The sequence below is a fragment of the Wyeomyia smithii genome, chromosome 2, assembly GCF_029784165.1.
Source record: "Wyeomyia smithii strain HCP4-BCI-WySm-NY-G18 chromosome 2, ASM2978416v1, whole genome shotgun sequence".
Classification (NCBI taxonomy): domain Eukaryota; kingdom Metazoa; phylum Arthropoda; class Insecta; order Diptera; family Culicidae; genus Wyeomyia; species Wyeomyia smithii.
The window spans coordinates 126,520,608-126,540,344 of NC_073695.1; the positions used below are offsets into that span (position 1 = coordinate 126,520,608).

A 19,737-nucleotide genomic window follows, 5' to 3' on the forward strand; every position below is an offset into this window, starting at 1 on the left:
TTTCTATATCGGTTGATTACATTCATCTTCTTGAATGAATTTGAAATCTTCGATCTTATGCTCTTTTCTACAGATCAAGCAGCTGTTAGGCTGCTGAATGGTGACTGTGTGCGTCTTGCTTGGAAGAGCTGAACCGCCACTTCGAGTAATTGGAGCAACATTTTTCAGTTTGCCTCCATACATCGACTGCTCACAGCGCTCCAACATGTAGCAGTGTTCTCGTAAAAACCACCGTCTTTTTAAACTCTGGTAGCTTACCGTGCTCAACCGTAGCCTCCCAGGCCTTACGAGTATCGATGTCCAGTTTAGATGTAATCAGGTTCACTACAATAGCTTCTGACAGCTTATCCTCCATTTTCAAATTGTGGAACGCCAAGGATTCCAAGCGCTTTTCCACAACGTCAAGTAACGACCTCAGCTCAGCATGAGAACCCTTGACCATAAGCTCCAACGACAACAATTGAGTAACATGGCCTTGAACTACCATGCACCCTCGTAGTTGTTGTCATTTAACGTTTGTTGGTCAATCGAACTCTGCGCTCTGCGGTGGTGTCACGGATACCACCCTCCTACTTTTTTTCGATCAAACCCGAATCCGAAAGGTAGTGTAGATTTGTGGCAGGTGAGTCTCCGGAACATTTGTTGACGATGTCTTTGAACCGGTCCCTGAATTTGTGCCAACTGTCATAATTCCCATCAAACGTAGGCAACGGTGTCTGTTGGACAGCAGGGATGGCCATATTTGAACCGGTGCGGTGTTTTCACTGGTGCCCGGTTGTAAAGCAGGGTACTCAAGTAACTTGCCATGTCCTTCCACTGCTGCAAGCTTAGCAATCGAATTTTGCTCATCTTCGTGCGTCTGGATCATTTCCGGAAGCGAAATCCGGACATATTCGTATAGCTCCTCAAAATCTACGAACTTCGCTTCGAATTCTTCTCTCTTGCTCGATTCCGACAGGAAGATGCGAGTCGAGAACCCGTTATAATCATCATAGGCAGCATCAACGCTTTTGATATATAAACGAAGAGAATGAATGCTGAACTTACCGGCATCGGAGTTTGCTCGGTCAATTGCTTGTCGAATCCGCTGCACCTTACCTGTGGTCTTGCGGAGGTACTGCTCTAAGGCCGCGACAGACTCGGCCATCTTTCTCTTTTGTAGAAGCAATCCCTGTTCTCTTTTCTGTTGACACATACTTGGAACCGGACTCGGCTCGGTTCTAGGAGTATAAAATAAAGGTGATTGAATCGGAGAGGCAGCGGGTGTCGCGAACAAGTACTTTTTCAGCTTCCCGGAACGCAAATGCATTCCAGCTCACACCTTTTCGAGCTCTTCGTGACGTCTTTATATTTCGCACACGTCACAATCACAATCGTATTCTTTTACCGTGAATTGAAGCTTTCGATTGCCTTTTCCCACGGAAAAATCACTTCTCTTGACAACGCCTGTCAAATCTTCAATCGACCTTTTCAAAATGTCCGCCTAATGCACTCAAGCACCGAAACACCACGAAATAATCTCCTCCGTGGAGCCGTTTGCAAGTTGCACCTCACTAGCGGCACAGGCCGTCTGCTTCCCTCCCTCGCACTATTCGGTGGAACTCAAACTTCCAGAGCCGAAAATCAATGGCCTCTTCCAGAGCCGAAAATTAATGGCCTCTTCCAGAGCTAAACCCAATTTTCACACCCGAAAAAAGCGCGATCGGTTTATCTATCCACTTTTCCGTACTATTTATATCCGAAACGAAAGGACCAAAATGTTTCTCGGAATTCAAGCGGACAATAAAAAACATGTGGACTGTATTGCGTGTAGGTATAATCTTTTGTGTTCTGTATCGATTCAATGTCTTCTTAACAATGAGGGTTTTTCTAATGCTTGCCTAGCCGGAAATTCGGTATGGCTAAAAAAGCAAAAATTCAAAAACGTAAACAAAGTTACCACTAACTGTCAGAAAAGTGAGGTTAAAGAGATTCGGTGAGATAGTCTATTGGTGATTTGAAATGATCGTTTTTTGTGGCGATGAAGCTAGATTCCAGTGTTACGTCTGTTAGTCTGTGATAAAACTACCGTAGTCCTACGTCAATTCTGCGGTGGTGTCGCGGATACCACCCTTCTACTTTTTTTCGATCAAACCCGAATCCGAAAATTTTATTTTTGTGAAACCCGAACCCGAGAAATTTTTTGGGGTCGACTTTTTACACCAATTGGGTTGTTGAGCTATTCACGGATTTCGGATTTTTATATATCAGCTTAAAGAGTGTAATTTTCTGAGCAAAACCTGATATTTTAAATTTTATGTCATTGTCCTTCGATTTTTAAATGAAGAGTAAAAATAGCTACAATGACAGTGGGTGTATGGACGAACTGTCAATGTAGCGATTTCGAGCATTTTTAATTCGTGATTCAAAAATTGAAGGACGACAAAATTGCATGAAAATGATGAAAATGCAGCTCTTTCAAATGGTATTAAAACCGATATAGCTAAACAACCCAATTTGTGCCTACCTTAAAACTTTGAACCTCGAATGGTATTAAAATGTTAGTGACTTTTACAGTTCCATGGTATTAGACATCGTTATCTTATATTTATGTTTATTTGATATACCGTCGGATTTCGGGTTTTCAAACCCAAACCCGGCCTGAATCCGACATTTTCAAACCCGAGCCCAAGCCCGACCCGTACCCGACACTTTCAAGAAATTTCAAGCCCGACAGGACACTTCCCTGTCCTACTGACACTCACAGTCTCTTCCAAACCGAGATTTTAGCATACGACGACTGGTTTGTTAGACTAGCATCGTACCTCTTGATTGTACATTTCTAATGTTTGCCTTATTGGTATGCAATGAAGAGTAGTACGTTTCTTTTGTTTACTAATCCCAATGTCGTTGTTTGTTTTGTTTAATAATATGAATGTTTTTTTTTCAGCTCTTTCCTAATGTAAATGCAACTCGATGGTCAAGTCAGGTTCCCGATTCTTATGTACCTGGTCAAAATGGTAAGTGCTAACATATTCTTGATTTTATAAAAAAAAAAAATTATACGAAGTGTGCCTATCTTCTTCTGCTATATAATAAAGGTAATCTGATTGATTCCGATCCTGAGGTGTACAGTAATCACCATCATTTTAGAATGTTTTAAATCAAAAAAATAAACGATGGCATGTAAGATAGAAATTTGAGAAAAAATAATAGGTAGGGTGTCGAACGTCTTCGTCAGTGATTTTCTTCGGCAGTTTAACTTCTCCATGGCGTCTCCCGACACACTCGGATACCACCGGAATAAGTCGGTGCGTCCATCTACCTTTCGTGGAATTGGACCATTCCTGCCGCCATCTGATCATCGATAGTGATCTTCTGGTACCTCGTATGCCCCTTGTGTCACGTTGGTCGAAGCATTCTACGTCCTCCCTAATGGCCATGCTGATAGGCATCATGCCGGACAGGGCGTAGATTGCGTCGTATGACACTGTACAGATCGCACTCGCAACCCTAAGGCATATGAGCCTGTAGGCACTTTCTAGTTTACCACGATAACTGTTTTTTTTTTATTCTCGCTTATTTTTCGTCGGTCTAGTTCCGCCACTGTTGTGGCCAATCACCGACGCCCAGGGAGGCGACTTCACACCCAGGACCCTAACTCACGACCCTAACTCACGACCCGTTTATTAACGGACCGGCGCCAACGGCTTTACTTCCTCATGCGATGGAAGGCGTGATCCCAGAGATTTTTCGCCTCAGAAAATCTCCCGGTGTCGGCTAGGATTGAATCTAGACCAGTTTGGGTTGGTTGTGAGTGGATCACGCCACCTCACAACCATCGACACCTATGTCGGCGGTGGGATTCGAACCCAGGCGTCGAGCGTGGTTGGCGGAGACGTTACCAACCACACTAGGCCCCCGCTACCACGATAACTGTTAGTACCTAGCACTTTAAACCACACTGGGCCTTAGTATGGACGAAACCACGCTGGCAAGAAGTTTAAGCTTATTGTCATTCACCGCTGAGCTATTCGACATCATTCAAGATAGTGCTGCAATAGCCGTTGAAGCCCTCTTGCAAGCATAGTTGACGTGACTCTTATATGTGAGCTTATCATCAACAATAGCCCCCAAGAGCTTCGAAGATCGTTTTGAGGTGATGGTGTAGTCTCCGACTTTGACCACCGCCTGTTGCTCTGATTTATGGTTATTCACAACCGTGCCTCCGTCTTATGGTGCACTAACTCCAGTTTCCTGGAGTGCATCCAGTCTACGACCTTGCGTATACAGTGCGCGGCTTTCAACTAGACCTCCTCGATCGACTCGCCGTAGACCTCTAGCGTTATGTCGTCTGCAAAGCCGATGATCATAACTCCTACAGGGAACTTGAGTTTCAACACTCCGTCATACATGACATTTCACAACAGAATAGAACCTTGCATAACTCCTGCGGTACGCACTTCTGACCCTCCTCCGTGTTGTAAACAAGTACTCGGTTCTGGAAGTAGTACTCCAGAATCTTGTACAGCTACACCGGTATATGGATGCTCCTGGGCGCAAGCGCTATGGAGTCCCAACTGGCGCTATTGAACGCATTCTTCACGTTAAGCGTGACGTTTGCGCAATAGCGTATGACTCTTCTCTTGCGCTGGAGTGCTATCTCCGCCGTCTTGGTGACGGAGAGAATAACATCCAGCGTGGACCTGCCCTTCCGGAAACCGGACTGGTTACTTGCCAGACCGTTTACATCCTCCGTGTACCTCATCAGTCTGTCGAGAATAATCTTCTCAAGCACCTTGCTCGCAGTGTTCAGCAGGCAGATAGGCCTGTATGCCGATGGGTCCCCTGGCGGTTTCCCGGCTTTCGGCAGTAAGGCCAAACTCTGCCGCTTCCACCTATCCGGGAAGAGGCAGTCATCCAGGCACCTCTGCATGACTGACCGAAACAGCCCGGGGCCGTTCTCATCGCCAGCCTGATTGCCAGGTTAGGGATTCCACCCGGTCCCGGTGCCTTGCTCACCTTTAGGGAATTGACGATCACGATGAGTTCCTCATTCGTAACCCTAACCTCTCCCTCAATCTCGACACGGCTGTCGTCGCTCACGGATTGGATGTTCGGCAGGTTGGCCGACCATCCCTGGTCTGTGTCTGAGATACTGGAACGTCGGACGTGAGACTCGACTGCCGGAGGCCAAAGACGAGGCTTAAAAAAAGTTTCCCGATGATATGTCCAGCATCGCTGGTGATCGCTCTGCAGGCGCCAGCACGCCTTTGATCTTGGCCATTACGATTCTAGAGGCGTTACCCCACGGGTTCGTATTGGCACTCGCACAAAACCTATCGAAGCGGGCCCTCCTGCTTGCCCTAATCGTACCCTTTAGCGCCGATCTCGCAGAGCCGAAGGCTGCGCGGCGCTCAATCCTCTGTTCGCGCACGCTGCATCTTTCGTCTTGCACGGAGGCACGCACTGTGGAGGTCCGCTATCGCATTGGTCCAATAGTAAGCCGGTGGATTCCCATTCTTCTCCATTTCCAGTATTTTTACTTTTCGTATAAGCTATCCTCGTAATTTCACTGACACGAGAACACTTCTTTACTCTAAAGTTGCAAGTAGCGTGGTTTTAATTGTAGGAAATCATTACATCTTTTCGCAAACGCATTGGTAGATTTAAAGGGTAACCTAGGATATCGTATCATCAATAAGCATGTAATTCACATATTTTTAAATCGATTTTTTAAGTTTACCTAAACCTAGGATTACGTAACTAGTTTAGATTTTAAGTAGCCTTTAAGAATTAGGTTAAGCACTAGTAATAAATGTTTTAATTATAATCGATATTAAGGGTCACACTCCACACTTGATTAGTTTGTTTCTTTTCTTCTCAATGATTAAGCAATAATGACCGTGATCGATGATTTGCCGCTTCTCTCAGCGCAGTATAGTGAGTTTGATTTTCTCTTCCCCCGTGTAGATCATGGTTGTGTATGCAGGTCGCCTTTTGAGGTGCGCCGACCGAGGGGTCGTAACACTCCCCCCAGGTATGCCAAGATCCTGGCTTACTTCCCTATCGCACCGAACATCTAGCACAGCGAGCTTCGTGGCAGGACGTTCATGAATGCCTGACACCGTTTGCACTATTGCAGACTTTACCTGGCCGTCCTTACCGGTGTTGGTTGCAATAATTCGTCCCTTTGGCCAACAGTTGCGTGGTAGTCCTGGGTCGACTATGACCACGATATCAATCACCTCGATCGATTTTACCTCGCTAAACCATTTCGTCCGTTTCATCAATTCTGGCGTATAGTCCCGCATCCATCGTCGCCAAAATATATTTGCTTCTACCTGTGATGCGCACCACGATCGACGTAAGACTATTGCACTATCGTCAAGGACAGTAGCCGGTTTGCGACCACTAGAAGAGCCCAACAGGAAATGGTTCGGTGTGAGAACGGAAGCTTCTGAGTCCTTTACATGCACGTTAGTCAACGGACGTGAGTTTATCACATGCTCCACTTCTATGAGCATATTGCGCAGCACTTCGTCAGTAGAATTTCGACCAGGTTTCATCGCTGCGAGGTTCTTTTTTACTGACTGTATAAGCCTTTCTCATCATCATCGATCACTGTAAATTTTCTTCGGCAAACCCCGTCGCGCCATAAAATTTCCCAATGCCAATACGTAGGCCTAGCATTTAGCGAATTCACTATTTCTATGTGAATCGCTCGCATGGTTAAACACGTAATAGACCTTTTTACGTACGAATTTGTTAGTGCTACTAGTTGAGAAAAATATTTACAAATAGTTGTTTTACTTGCAATGTTGTTTTTTGTAGCTGGACGAACATTCAGTTGAACACTCATTATATGCTTCAAACTTGTTTCTGAATGAATTTTATCATTCGTGATCAGAAATCGGAAGAAGCTGCTAAACATAATCGACCAAAAATGTTAAAAAGTGATAAAAATCGAAGCAACGAGATGCGATGATTTACTGTTTGGAGGAAACAAAAGCAACTTTACATGGGTTCACACGTTTCCTAGTGTGCGTAGGTGAAAATTCACATCTCTATAAGCACACCCCATCGCTTTTCAATTCGACGCCCCACCGCCACGTTCAGTGGGCCAAAATAGTCAATGCCAACAAATGATAAAGGTCTAGTAAACGCCACCAATCTTGCCTGAGTAAGATTGCCCATCGGGGATGGCTGTGGCACAACCCTTTGATTTTTGCACATCTGAGTTTTTCGGATGAGAGTGAACCGATGAAGTTCTCGTTAGTCACGGTACTGTGGAAGTTTTGTGAGGCTCTTAATGCAGTAACCGTAGCTCGAAGCAGTCTCTCCCAGCACGAAAAGTCTTGAGTGTTTACCATTGGTTCAGGTTTCATGATACAAAATGCTTGTTTTATGTTCTTCGCGAGTATCCTCATCTCGGTATGGGTTGGATGGCCAATACTCGCTACATTCCCATAAGAATCGTTGACCCTCAAACCATCGGCTGTCTTCGGATCTGGTTCTCCCTACCACTTTGTAGCATCATCAGCATCATTGATCTTTGATCGTTTGTATCCCCAATTGGCCATGTCAGTTGATTCTAGGATTCCGCTAATGCGGAAAGCGACAAACTGCGAATATCGACGATGGTCGGATCTTATCCAGCACAGGACATCACGGGACTCACTCCAAAAGAATCTTTGATTCTTTTCTTTTATTCTTTTATTTTGTAGGACAAAGACTTTTCTTTTATTTTTCTTTTGTTTTGTAGGACAAAGACTTTGTAATTCTGTCCGCCAACCTGACTCCAATGACAGCAGCCTGCAACTCAAGCCTTGGAACCGAAATGAATTTGATTGGGGCTACCCTGGTTTTCGCAGATAAATAACTGCTGCAAATCCTGACAGACTCGCGTCAACAAAGCTTGTTTGTGGAGTCAGCGCAATTAGCGCCCGATAACAGCGAGGGATATTAACACTCTGTACCATAGGTAGAACTTCGAGCCATTTTTTCAATTTGGCGTATAAACTTTTTGGAATTTCTTCGTCCAATTCGATGCCGGATCGCCATATTTCCTGGAACAAGACTTTTAAGTAAACGAATACATTGGATATCAATCCTAACGAGCCGAAAACAGCCATGAGTGTCCTTAATACTTCTCTTTTTGTAGGTTTTCGCAATCCGGATCAGTGCTCAACATTTTCGAAACAAAACAATGGAACTGATTTTTTCGCGCTGTCATTTCGAATCGAACAGTTTCATTTTCACTGGATTCCTTCCGGCTGCTGTCATTGAATCACTTCTTTGTCTCTTTCCCGTCTGTTGTTCATCGGATTGGTTCAAATGAAACTGATAGCTATTTCAATTGATCGAGAGTGACGGAGAGAGAGACTCTTTCATTTTCTTCAACGTCTCAATTGAAACTAGCACCGCATCGCGTCGTTTGACAATAGTTTTTTAATACCTCAAACGGCAATGGCATCCAATAAATACGTCACGCAAGTTCCGATCAATATTTCGGAATTTTTTCCGCTGTTGATCACTGGCGCTGCGTAACCACTTCGAATTGTAAAATTGGTTTTGATGTCCTCCGTTTCATATCGTCACGGTTTTCTTTTCTCCCTCTTCCATGTATTTGCGCGAAGTACTGTATGGAAGCCCCCTATCTCCGTTAGCGCTCATTGTCATTTTCAATTGAGAATCGTCACGTGAGAGTGATAGTGATAATCTTCTCTTTCAATTGAAACGCATTTCTATCATTTTCTAGCCCTTCAGCTGTCAAACTAAAAGCAAGAGCTTCCGAGTAGTTTTCATGTGACTCACAAAGAGCTTGAGAATGATACAAAAGCTTTTCAATTGAAAGCGACGGGTCAAAGCGTAACTATAACCTGGTAATTGTCGTTTGAAAATGACTTTGTCAGGCTCTGATCCGGATAGTAGATCTGTGTCGTGTTTAGCGGAGAGTTTGTACGTGATATTATCGGTTTCGTACACCAAATACAGTCCCAAAACTTTTTCTGTTCCTAGCTATGATCCCAGGTTAAGATTCTTTTCGTCGGTTTCCGACTCTTTCATTGCTTCTACTTCTGCTCGCGAATTCGAGATCCAGTTGCGCATGTCGAATCCGGCTTGGGCATGAATGTACTTTACGTCCTTCGCAAGTGGAATCGCCACTACCTCTGACTCCACGCTGACTAGCATGTCGTCCACGTAATGCTGTTTTATGATTGCCTGAACTGTCAACGGATATTGCCCTTCGAACTTGACCGCAGCTCAATTTTTCACATATTGTGCGCAGGATGGTGAGTTAGAGGTCTTAAAAAGCATAACCTGTGTAACGTAGGTACTAAGTTCATCCGTTCCACCGTCACACCACAATACTCTGTGACAATATTAATCTTGTTTGGACATTAACATTTGTAGGCACATCTCTCTGATGTCCCCACTAAGTCCAACACGAAATTCTCTAAATCTGTAGAGCATATAATCCAGTGGGGTTAACAACTCAGGTCCCTTTAAAATCATGGAATTAAGCGACACGCCGTTGGTTTTAGCTGCTGCGTCCTAGACGATTCTAACCTTGCCAGGCTTATTTGGGTTAAAAACTGAATAATGGAAGATACCACAGCCTATCGTGTGGTTCTTGAAGCTCATCGACCGATAACTTTCTAATATACCCCTTTTGCTGATAATCTTTCATCTTCGCGTGTAGTTCTCCTGCTAGTTCTGGCTGCCTATTCATTCTGTTTTCCAGGCAATAAAACCGTCGTAGACTGTTTACTGTTGGGCGGATGGTTTTTATCAAAGTTCCTCAGTAGTTTCACCTCATACTATTCGCTATCTGTCTGGATGATAGACTGCAAAATTCTAACTGCACGCTGATCTTCGCTGGAGATTAAAGGTCTTCTTGATTCACAAATTCCTAGACTTTCTAGTGAAAAATATTCGCGAACAGCTTTCTGCAGCATTTAATCGGACGATTTATCATATGCACATACAGCATGATAGCCGACTAAATCGCCATGTGTATGGCCTCCTCCGTGCACAATCCAACCAAGCCGAGTCTTAGTGGCAATCGGTTCTTGCATTTCACCTTCTTTTTCTTCAAGCGGCAATGTGATGTTAGCGTTGTCGATCCCTATTAGAATTCATGGCTGTACGTTGCGTCGATAGAGATTCCCTTTAGATGCGGATAAGCCTCAGCTAGGCGTTGCATGTTCGCAGACTGGTGAAAGAGATCCAGGTTCGCTACCGTGTGGGCATCTTGTAAACGATATTTCTTTTGAACTCCGTTTGTTACTGATACATCAATGTCGAGTTTCAACGAATCATTTTCCGAGCGGTGCTTATTACTAGTCCACCTAAGGCAAAATGGTTCCACTTTTTCTTGCAGATTAAGTTCGTGAACCAGTGACGCATCGATTAATGTAAGCGACAAACCATCATCTAGAAAAGCATAAGTTTTCACATATTTCCTCGAAACATGGATGATGACCGGTACGACACGAAACAAACCCTGTTTGTTTAGGTTATGATAAGCATTGTATTCACGTACAGAACTGTTCGCAACATCTGTGTTAAGATAAGCTGAGTTCTTTTTGATCCCTCGACTGGGTAATACGTCACTGAATGTTGGACGAGCGATCGGACAAATTGTTTCTGCTATTTTGTACAGCCATGTCGAAAAAGCATTCAAATGCACTCGGGATAAACTGCGACGATGTCTTGCCCAGTCAACCATAAATGAAGGTGGAAGCTTGTCGACCAGCTCGTGCAAAAGAGTTATGTTGCAGGTGTACTCATCTAGCTGGCAAGCATCAATCGTTGCGCAAAGATTCTGCACGGCAATTGAGTACTCAATCAGGGTGTTCAGTTTGTCCGCCTTCGGAGCTGGGATCGAGTGAATCTTTGAGATTGAATTTTGCACGATGATTCCCGGGCTACCAAAAACCCTTTTTAAAGTTGAAAGTATACCAGGAACATTTGTCGGATGCATTAATATACATTTTACAGCTTCATACGCCTTCCCTCTAAGGCACTTTTGCAGGCGAATTGAATTTTCTTCCTGCGTATACCCACACATCTCGGTCGTTGTTGTGAATGTAGAATGAAACAATGGCCATTCTTCTGTAACACCACTAAATACTGGAAGCTCTCGTGAGACCGCCTGACGTGCGGCTAGTTGTTTTCGTGTTAAGCAGTTCTCATTTTCTCTAGGCGCGGTTTGTCTTGGAGTGGAGCGTAAGATCGGTTTGTTGTTCAGTCTTCTGCCGACTGTTGTTCGGTTGATTTTGATTTTTTCAGCTGGTACAAGACGCGGTCTTTGCAAATTTGTATTATCTGACTCACTCAGCCAGTCAGATACTTGATGGTTTGATCGTTCTTCCTCGGTTTAGGAATAATTTTCGTTGGCCATCTCAGCTCGTGTCATTTACGCAGGTATTCACGTCGGTTAAGTTCCTCTGCTTCTTGAATTTTACTTTCTTCGTCCAAAATCTACAACTGCAGTTCCCACTGTCTCTGCTTGGTGGATCTTCTAGAAGCTGCATCGGAACACTGGTGCAGGTTATCCTCTACGGTTCGTTACTGATTCGGCGGAGAATGGTTAGAAAGAAGTGGTCCCGGCAACTGGTTTTGTGATCTCTCTACTGGAACGGTCGGTGGCATGATGATCGATGCTGACGGAATAGGCTGAGTGAAGCTTGACGGCACTGTATAGCATTGATCAGAAATGTTTACTCCGGACACTGACGCATATGGATTGGATTGGCTAAATGACGATATTGCTGACATGGGGGAATCGAATAATTCGTTTGCATCGAATGATTTGATGGTAGAAAGTGATAAGGCGGTATGAAAGGATAAGGGGGCATGAACGAGTGCGGTGGCATGAGCGAGTGTGGTGGTATTAAAACATTGTTCCCAGTCGTAGGGTAAATTGTATTTGGCTTATGCAACAAAGAAGATGTTACAGCTAGGCTAGTCACTAGATAGGAAGAGGTACACAACGGTGTTACATCAGACGTTATTACAGTACTACGCGTACTTACAGGCAGCAAAGGGTTCGCCGATACCTTGGTTTTGGCTTGTTGCTCCGCTTGGCGAACAGGACAGAGCCAATCTTGATCCTCGACGTCTTGAATAACTCCCACGCAGTTGAGTGGTACCAATCTTCGCACTTGTCGTATTGTACCATACGGGAGTCGTCTTCAATGGTGTAGGCCCTACAGTGTGACGTTTCACTAAAGCTTCCGTCTTCCGGAGCGTTAACTTGTTTCGACATCGTTATCCGGATGTGGATAAACGAAGTTTTTTGAAATGTTGGCGGTAGGCCAACGGGGAGTGGGAATAAGAACGGTCCGAGTTTGTGAATAACGGCAAACGTGTATAAAAAATTTCCTGCAATATCATAAATGTTCATCAGTCGGATTGCAAGTGCTATTGGCAAAAAACTTACGTTTAATGTTCTTACTCCTGTTTATCTGTCCCTTTTAATTATGAATTTCTACTGCATTATGTTCCCTGTAATTGAACAATAATATTGAATAGAGTTTTACTTCCTAAATCTTCTCCATTTCCAGTATTTTTACTTTTCGTATAAGCTATCCTCGTAATTTCACTAAAACGAGAACACTTCTTTACTCTAAAGTTGCAAGTAGCGTGGTTTTAATTGTAGGAAATTATTACATCTTTCCGCAAACGCGTTGGTAGATTTCAGGGTTAACCTAGGATATCGTATCATCAATTAGCATGTAATTCACAACAAGGCTTTAAGAATTAGGTTAAGCACTTGTAATAAATGTTTTAATTATAATCGATATTCAGGGTCACACTCCACAATTGATTGGTTTGTTTCTTTTCTTCTGCAATGATTAAGCAATAATGACCGTGATCGATGATCTGCCGTTTCTCCCAGCGCAGTATAGTAAGTTTGATTTTCTCTTCGCCCGTGTAGATCAAGGTTGTGTATGCAGGTCGCCTTTGTGAGGTGCGCTGACCGAGGGGTCGTAACAGTGTGAGTGTTGGTTCTACCCGTCACTTGCCGCCTCGCGTTGTTTTCTACACTATAGCAAACCGACTGGTGGTCGCTATTGGTGTAGCCATCGTCTACCCTCCAGTACGTGATCAGTCCTGGGCTGTACATTGTACATTTGGTCCCAACGTTGGCCAGATCTCAGTTGAGCTTTGCTAAAGCCTCCAACAGGATCTGTCCCCTCTAGTTCGTAAAGCGACTTCCCCTCTTAACAGCCCAAGCGTTGAAATCACCCGACACCACCAACCTCGTTAGGCCCGTTAGCTCCATGGATAACTGGTCGACCACCTGAGTAAACCTTTCAGTAGACCAACGTGGCGGAGCATAGCAACTGCAGTAGAAACTCTGTTCACCTTGGCAACCGCGTATTCTTCGTTTGAGGTGGAAACAACCTCCTGAACCGGAAATCTGCTCGTCGTCCATACGGCTGCCATACCGGACTTATCCGCAACCCAGTTACCGACTCAGTGACTGCTTAGTACAGTAGCTAGCCGCATAGCAGTGGTTCAGGTTCAGTTGCGTTACCCTTATGCCCGTGGTTTCGCAGCCGGCTACCGGCTGGGCACCTGGGGCCTCCAGTGTTTGGCGTCCCGTTTTCCGGAAAACACCATGCACTTGGGAGCAGTGTGTCGAACAGTTGACATTTTTGCATGACACCGTATCGAAAATTACTGTTGCCTCTCTTGCAGACTGCGACAGCAGCGTTCAACTGTACGCTTCTCTATTTGAGAGAATCGTGTGACTAGAAGCCAACACGGATGGTTAACGTTTCTTCGCATAGAGCGCATGACAATAATTAGCAATCATGCGACAGTTTAGTACAATAATACGATGGAAAATAAATAATTTCTATGTATGTACTGCCGAAAACCACCACCAGAAGATTTAAATCCCAGCATCTAAACTTTTTTATTCGAAAATAGTCCGCTGTAGCAAACTCATCCAAATTTAGCATATTTAAGCAAAGGCAGGACAATAAAAGCATGAATCTTGCAAATTCAATTAACGTCCTTGGACCCAAATAAAAAACGATGCTAAGTAAATTGATTCCACTTTAATTCGTTATAAATGCAATAAATAGCACAGACAGCTACAGTCAACAACCCACGAGACAGATATTGTTTATACAATGACAACAATATAGAGAGAAATGAGCGAGAGAATTGTTGTTCATATTGAATTCGTAACAAAAAGCAAGAGATAAAGCAGATCGTATGAAAATTCGGTAGCGGCTACTGTCGCGTAGTGTTTCATTCCACAGTGGTAATTACAAAAACCTTGCTACTGTCGTGTGAATACTGTAGCGTACCAGTACATCTCCCCACCCTGCTTGTGAGACTCCTCGCAATCCTTCGCTTCATGGCCTGCATCACCGCAACGTCTGCATGACTGGCTCCTGCCGGGCCCCTTGCAGGTCCAGGACTTATGTCCTCCCTCGAAGCACCGGAAGCAAACGTCCGTTTGTTGGAGTATATCCAGAGGGCATACTGACCAGCCGACCTTTAGCTTGCCTTCCTTTAGTGCCAGGTTCGCATCTACCGATGCTGGACCCTTTCGGGGGCGGATTGACGCAGTGGCCACCTCCACTCCCCACTTCGCTTTGAGATGAAAAACGCAATAGTATTTCCTTCTTTCTTACTCGCATCTTTTGGCCTGGTTGCCAACTGCTGCAAATCTGGTTTTTATTGATTTTCGAACATGATATCCGCGATATCATGTAGCCTAAGTGATATCCGGTGACAGCTCGATTGTATGGGATATCAGGTAATATGGCCTCGATAGCACGAATCACCTGATATGCGGTGTAGTGTGAACGGGGCCCAAAGTCAAAGTTTGGTCAACTGTCACTAAAAGCCCCAATCGAACTGTCAAAAATCGTTCCAATCGAACGGGAGCAATGTTTGAACTATGACAAAAAAACTTTTGACTGTTCGACCGGAGCCCCTTAGTGGCAGTCGGCCAAACCCAAACTCTAGGAATTTAGTGCCAACCCCAGCCGCACTGCTGCTCAACTGCTATCAAATTTCCTCTCCACTCACCCAGCCCTGACTTAGCACCAACCTGGCAGCACCTCTAAAATGCACCGTTAACGCAAGGGCTTAGTTCGTAAACAACTATCCTGACTCCATTCGGCCCCGTTATACTTCGCGGTTGGGCCTAAATAAATATTAGAATTTAAAACAAAAACTATCCTGCCTCTCCTCTACTAGGGATGGGCGATACTGACAAAAGAATCGATACTGTGGTATCGCGATACTTCAATGAAATTCGATACCAGGTTTTGGAGTATCGGTTAAAGAAGTATCGATATCCGATGCTTAGATAGTATCGGTATCAGACCTGCATTTTTTTTTTTCAAAAAACATCTTTTAGAAAGTATCGATACCGGTACTCATCTCTCGGGGTGAGTAAAAGCAAAGCCTTGGTGCTACATTCCGATTCGGAACTCGACCTTCTGTTTTTTATACACAGACTTCTCAGCCAACTGTTCAGAGTACAGGACAATTGCGGGTCTAGCGCTTCGATCCTACTGACACTAACAGTACCTCCCGAGCCGAGACTCGAACCCACGACAACTGGCGGCAAGATACGGTTCTTTTTAGTTCAGAGGAGTTGTAGATCCATTTATTCTAAACAAATTTGCCGAAGAAAGCTAGTCTCTTGCATACTTTTCGCGGTATGATGAGTTTAAGATAGCAAGTTAGAGTGTCGCTGAAAAATCTATTTTTTTCAATGTAACTTTTTTATTTTTGAGTCTATCAAAACTTGGTTTTCGAACAAATTTTAGGTCTTTTTGAGGTGCATATTTTTTCTGAATACTTGAAAGCGTTATCTCATTCACAAGAAATGTTATTTGGTTTTTCCCTTTCAAAATACGCCCTTTTCAAATGTTTGTATCTAGTTAAATAGTAAACACAAACTAAAACTATTGATTGCGTTTGAAAGGTCGTACTTTTCTGTATATAATATCTTAAATCTGAAGGGTGGATATTTCTCTATCTCATATAAATCCAATTTGAACTTCACGGTTTTGGTTGGATTTCTCGATACATGTCACATGCATGCTACTATTTTTTTTTATTTTTTTGTATTTGATCGGTCTATATCACTAAACCTAAACGTAAGATCATAATAAATAAGGTTTTTTTTTTCAAATAGTTTGATGATTCATGAAAGCCTTTTTCATAAAAAAACAGTCAACAGTATATTTTTATTCTACATGTGTTTTCAGCATGGTGTGCATCACTTCAGCACTAAATGCAATGTGTTTTCTGATTTCTTCTGGCGTAAACGGTTCGAATTTGAATTTGTTTAGTGCTTCCTGTGTCTCGTCGTTGTACAGTCCAATTGATAATGCTGTCCATGCTGAAAACACAACACAAAGAGAATATAAAAATATACTGTTGAGTGTTGCAAACGGTTCTCATGAGTCATAAAACTATTCAAAAACACCTTATTATTATGATCTTACGTTTGGGTTTAGTGATATAGACCGATCAAATACAAAAAAAAAAAAATATAAGCATGCATGTGACATGTATCGAGAAATCCAACCAAAACTGCAAAGTTCAAATTGGATTTATTTGAGATAGAAAAATAACCACCCTCTACATTTTAGATTTTTTTTTTTTCTTCACATAACATTTATTTGACACGGCACAAATACAATTTAATGTTCAACGGCGCCAATTATATCTGATGACTTAAAAACTAAAGCAAATTTTTTATCCTCGCTGCCGACTACGAGCTGAAATTAAGTCTAACTTAAAACTAGCATGGGATTTCCAATCAGTGTTTTGTTGTTCAATGGTCGTCTGATAATCGTCGAATGGCATGTATGGATTCGTTCTGCTGAGCCACGATGTCGTGAGTTGGGACAGAGGCTCGTAGTCCTTGGGTCCTGGTTCTATTGTGCGGGGTCTGGTTGCTGGTTTTGTGCTTAAGGTTCAAACGTGTTCTTGTCGTTTTGTTGGGTGTAGACGGAGGGGAACGGGACTAGACTGGGGCATGGATGGATTTCAGGAAAACGTATATAAGGGACATGTAGGATAGGTCACGGCTCGCCAAGACATCACGAACAGGAACAGCCGGCTGTCTACCCTCGGCCTGCAGGGAAGCTATCAATTTAGACCTGGCGTCACGGTGTACAGGGCATGACCAAACCACATGCTCTATGTCGTGATAACCTTCACCACAGGCACAGATACCACTTTCCCCGAGCCCAACACGACGGAGGAGCGCGTCAAATCTATAGTGATTGGACATAAGCCGGGACATCACGCAAATGAAATCCCGACCTACATCCAACCCCTTGAACCACGGGTTCGTCGATACTTTGGGGATTATGGAATGTAACCACCTTCCCAATTCCCCTCTGGTCCAAGCATTTTGCCAACTGATGATCGTATTCTGACGTACAAGTGCGAAAAATTCATTAAAGGCAATTGGTTTTTCATAAATATCACCGTTTGTTGCGCCCACCTTAGCCAAAGAGTCCGCTTTCTCATTACCCGGTATCGAGCAGTGAGAAGGGACCCACGCTAAGGTAATCTGAGTAGATTTTTCGGATAAAGCACTCAGATGTTCCCGTATTTTCCCCAGGAAATACGGAGAGTGCTTAACATCTTTCATCGATCGGAGAGCCTCAATGGAACTGAGACTGTCCGTAAAGATGAAATAATGGTCCGTGGGCATTTTTTCGATAATCCCTAGGGTGTACTGAATTGCAGCTAATTCTGCGACGTAAACAGAAGCAGGATTATCGAGCTTATGGGAGACGGTTAAATTGTTATTGAAGATACCGAAGCCAGTGGACCCATCAAGAAGTGATCCGTCAGTGTAGTACATATTGTCGCAGTTGATGTTTCGATATTTATTGGAAAAAATTTTAGGGATCTGCTGCACGCGTAAATGATCCGGGATTCCACGAGTTTCTTCTATCATGGATGTATCGAAAAACACAGTAGAATCAGAAGTATTTGATAAGTCGACACGATTTGGAATATTCGAAGAAGGGTTAATATTTTGGGACATGTGATTGAAATACAATGTCATAAAACGGGTTTGAGAATTAAGTTCGATTAACCTTTCAAAATTTTCAATCACGGGACGGTTCAAGACCTCACATTTGATTAGAATACGAGAAGACAGGCTCCAGAAGCGGTTTTTCAATGGTAGTACTCCAGCTAAAACCTCCAAACTCATCGTATGGGTCGACTGCATGCAACCTAAGGCGATACGCAAACAACGATATTGTATTCGCTCCAGTTTGATCAAATGTGTGTTTGCTGCGGAGCGGAAGCAGAAACACCCGTATTCAATAACAGACAATATCGTTGTTTGGTAAAGCCTTATAAGGTCTCCTGGATGGGCTCCCCACCTACATTTTAGATATTATGTACAGAAAAGTACGACCTTTCAAACGCAATCAATAGTTTTAGTTTGTGTTTGCTAACTGTGTTTGGAAAAACCTAATAACTTTTCTTGTGAATGAGATAGCGAACTTAATTTCTATTTTTAACAGTGGCTTTTTCCCGTTAACACGTAAGTTCATTAAGCAGACAGTATGTGAAGTAAAGAGAGCGAAAAATAAGCGAACTGGAAATGTGATACAGATTTGGAAAAATATACCGCATCCCGACGGGACTTGAACCGGCAATCTCTCTGTCTCCGGCATGGTGTTTTGACCGATTAAACTACGGGGGACGGTGGTACTGTTCCACAATCTATATCGTATCACATTCCGCTGCCGACTTATTCTATTGCTCATCCCTAACTACACACACTGCTGTGCAAGCGTTATTTATAGACTGAAAGGAATATCTCATCACACACAGAAGAGTCAGCTGATGCGCTTGCTGTTTTTGCACAAAAAATTAAATACCGCTAAATCGAAGATCTGGACCACTGTGCGTTGGCATCGATGCTAGTATCGCCCATCCCTACTCCCTACCACTTGCATCACAAATCGTAGCATTGACTCCTCCCCACCTCTATGGCTGGAAGCAAATAAAAAAACTCTATGACCGTACAAGGCAGAATTTCGAAGGGCACGAAAGGCAGAATCACCGGTAGCAGAACCTGACTCACGATAGCCAAGTGCGTGATGGCAAATTGGTGCGAATCCTGGTCACGGTATCAAAGCTGCTACTCTACATTTATTATTTAATATTATTTGGTAACCAGACATAATAACTGGTCACACAGCAATGACCAGTTTTGATGCGAGCTGCAAATTAAGCCTAATTATTAGATCCGAAACGCGCAAACTGGTTTGGCTCAGGTCCTTACTTAGTGTCATCCGTGAGTGACCAGCTGAGGCCCAAGCGACGCTGGTTTGCGCGCGAACATTTTTATCTTTGTTCTGGCTCGACAATGCTGCCGTCCGAGAGGCAGCCTATAAAAGCTCTCTTCAGAGCAGCGCCAGTGTTAGTCGTTAGTGGTTTGTCGATAATCGTACGGTGGCAGCGCCGTCACGCTGCCCCGTTGTAAATATTGTACGGTATAGAATAAATGTAGTTAAGTGAAAACTTGCGTTTGCGTTGCAGTCCGAAAGAAAACTTGCCCCTGGGCCTTAATTGCCCATCGTGATGCCAGAGGGCGAAAATTAACACAACGTAGGGCCGTGCGCGATCATATTTGGTGCCGTGACCAGGATCGCGCCAATCTGGCATCACCCGCGAGTGTTCGTGTTCGTGTTACGACAAAGTTTCCGATTCCGCCATACGAAC

At 43.7% G+C, this 19,737-nt stretch overlaps 1 protein-coding gene across 5 annotated transcripts in view; it reads left to right on the forward strand.

The window, feature by feature from the left end:
* LOC129723121 (protocadherin-like wing polarity protein stan) overlaps nucleotides 1–19,737 on the forward strand; it is a 237,670-nt gene that overhangs the window by 124,670 nt on the left and 93,263 nt on the right. For all 5 annotated transcript variants that reach the window (XM_055677103.1, XM_055677105.1, XM_055677101.1 and 2 more), the window contains one exon: nucleotides 2,930–2,999. In XM_055677103.1, the coding sequence (XP_055533078.1) occupies nucleotides 2,930–2,999 (70 nt within the window). The remainder of the gene's footprint in view (nucleotides 1–2,929; nucleotides 3,000–19,737) is intronic.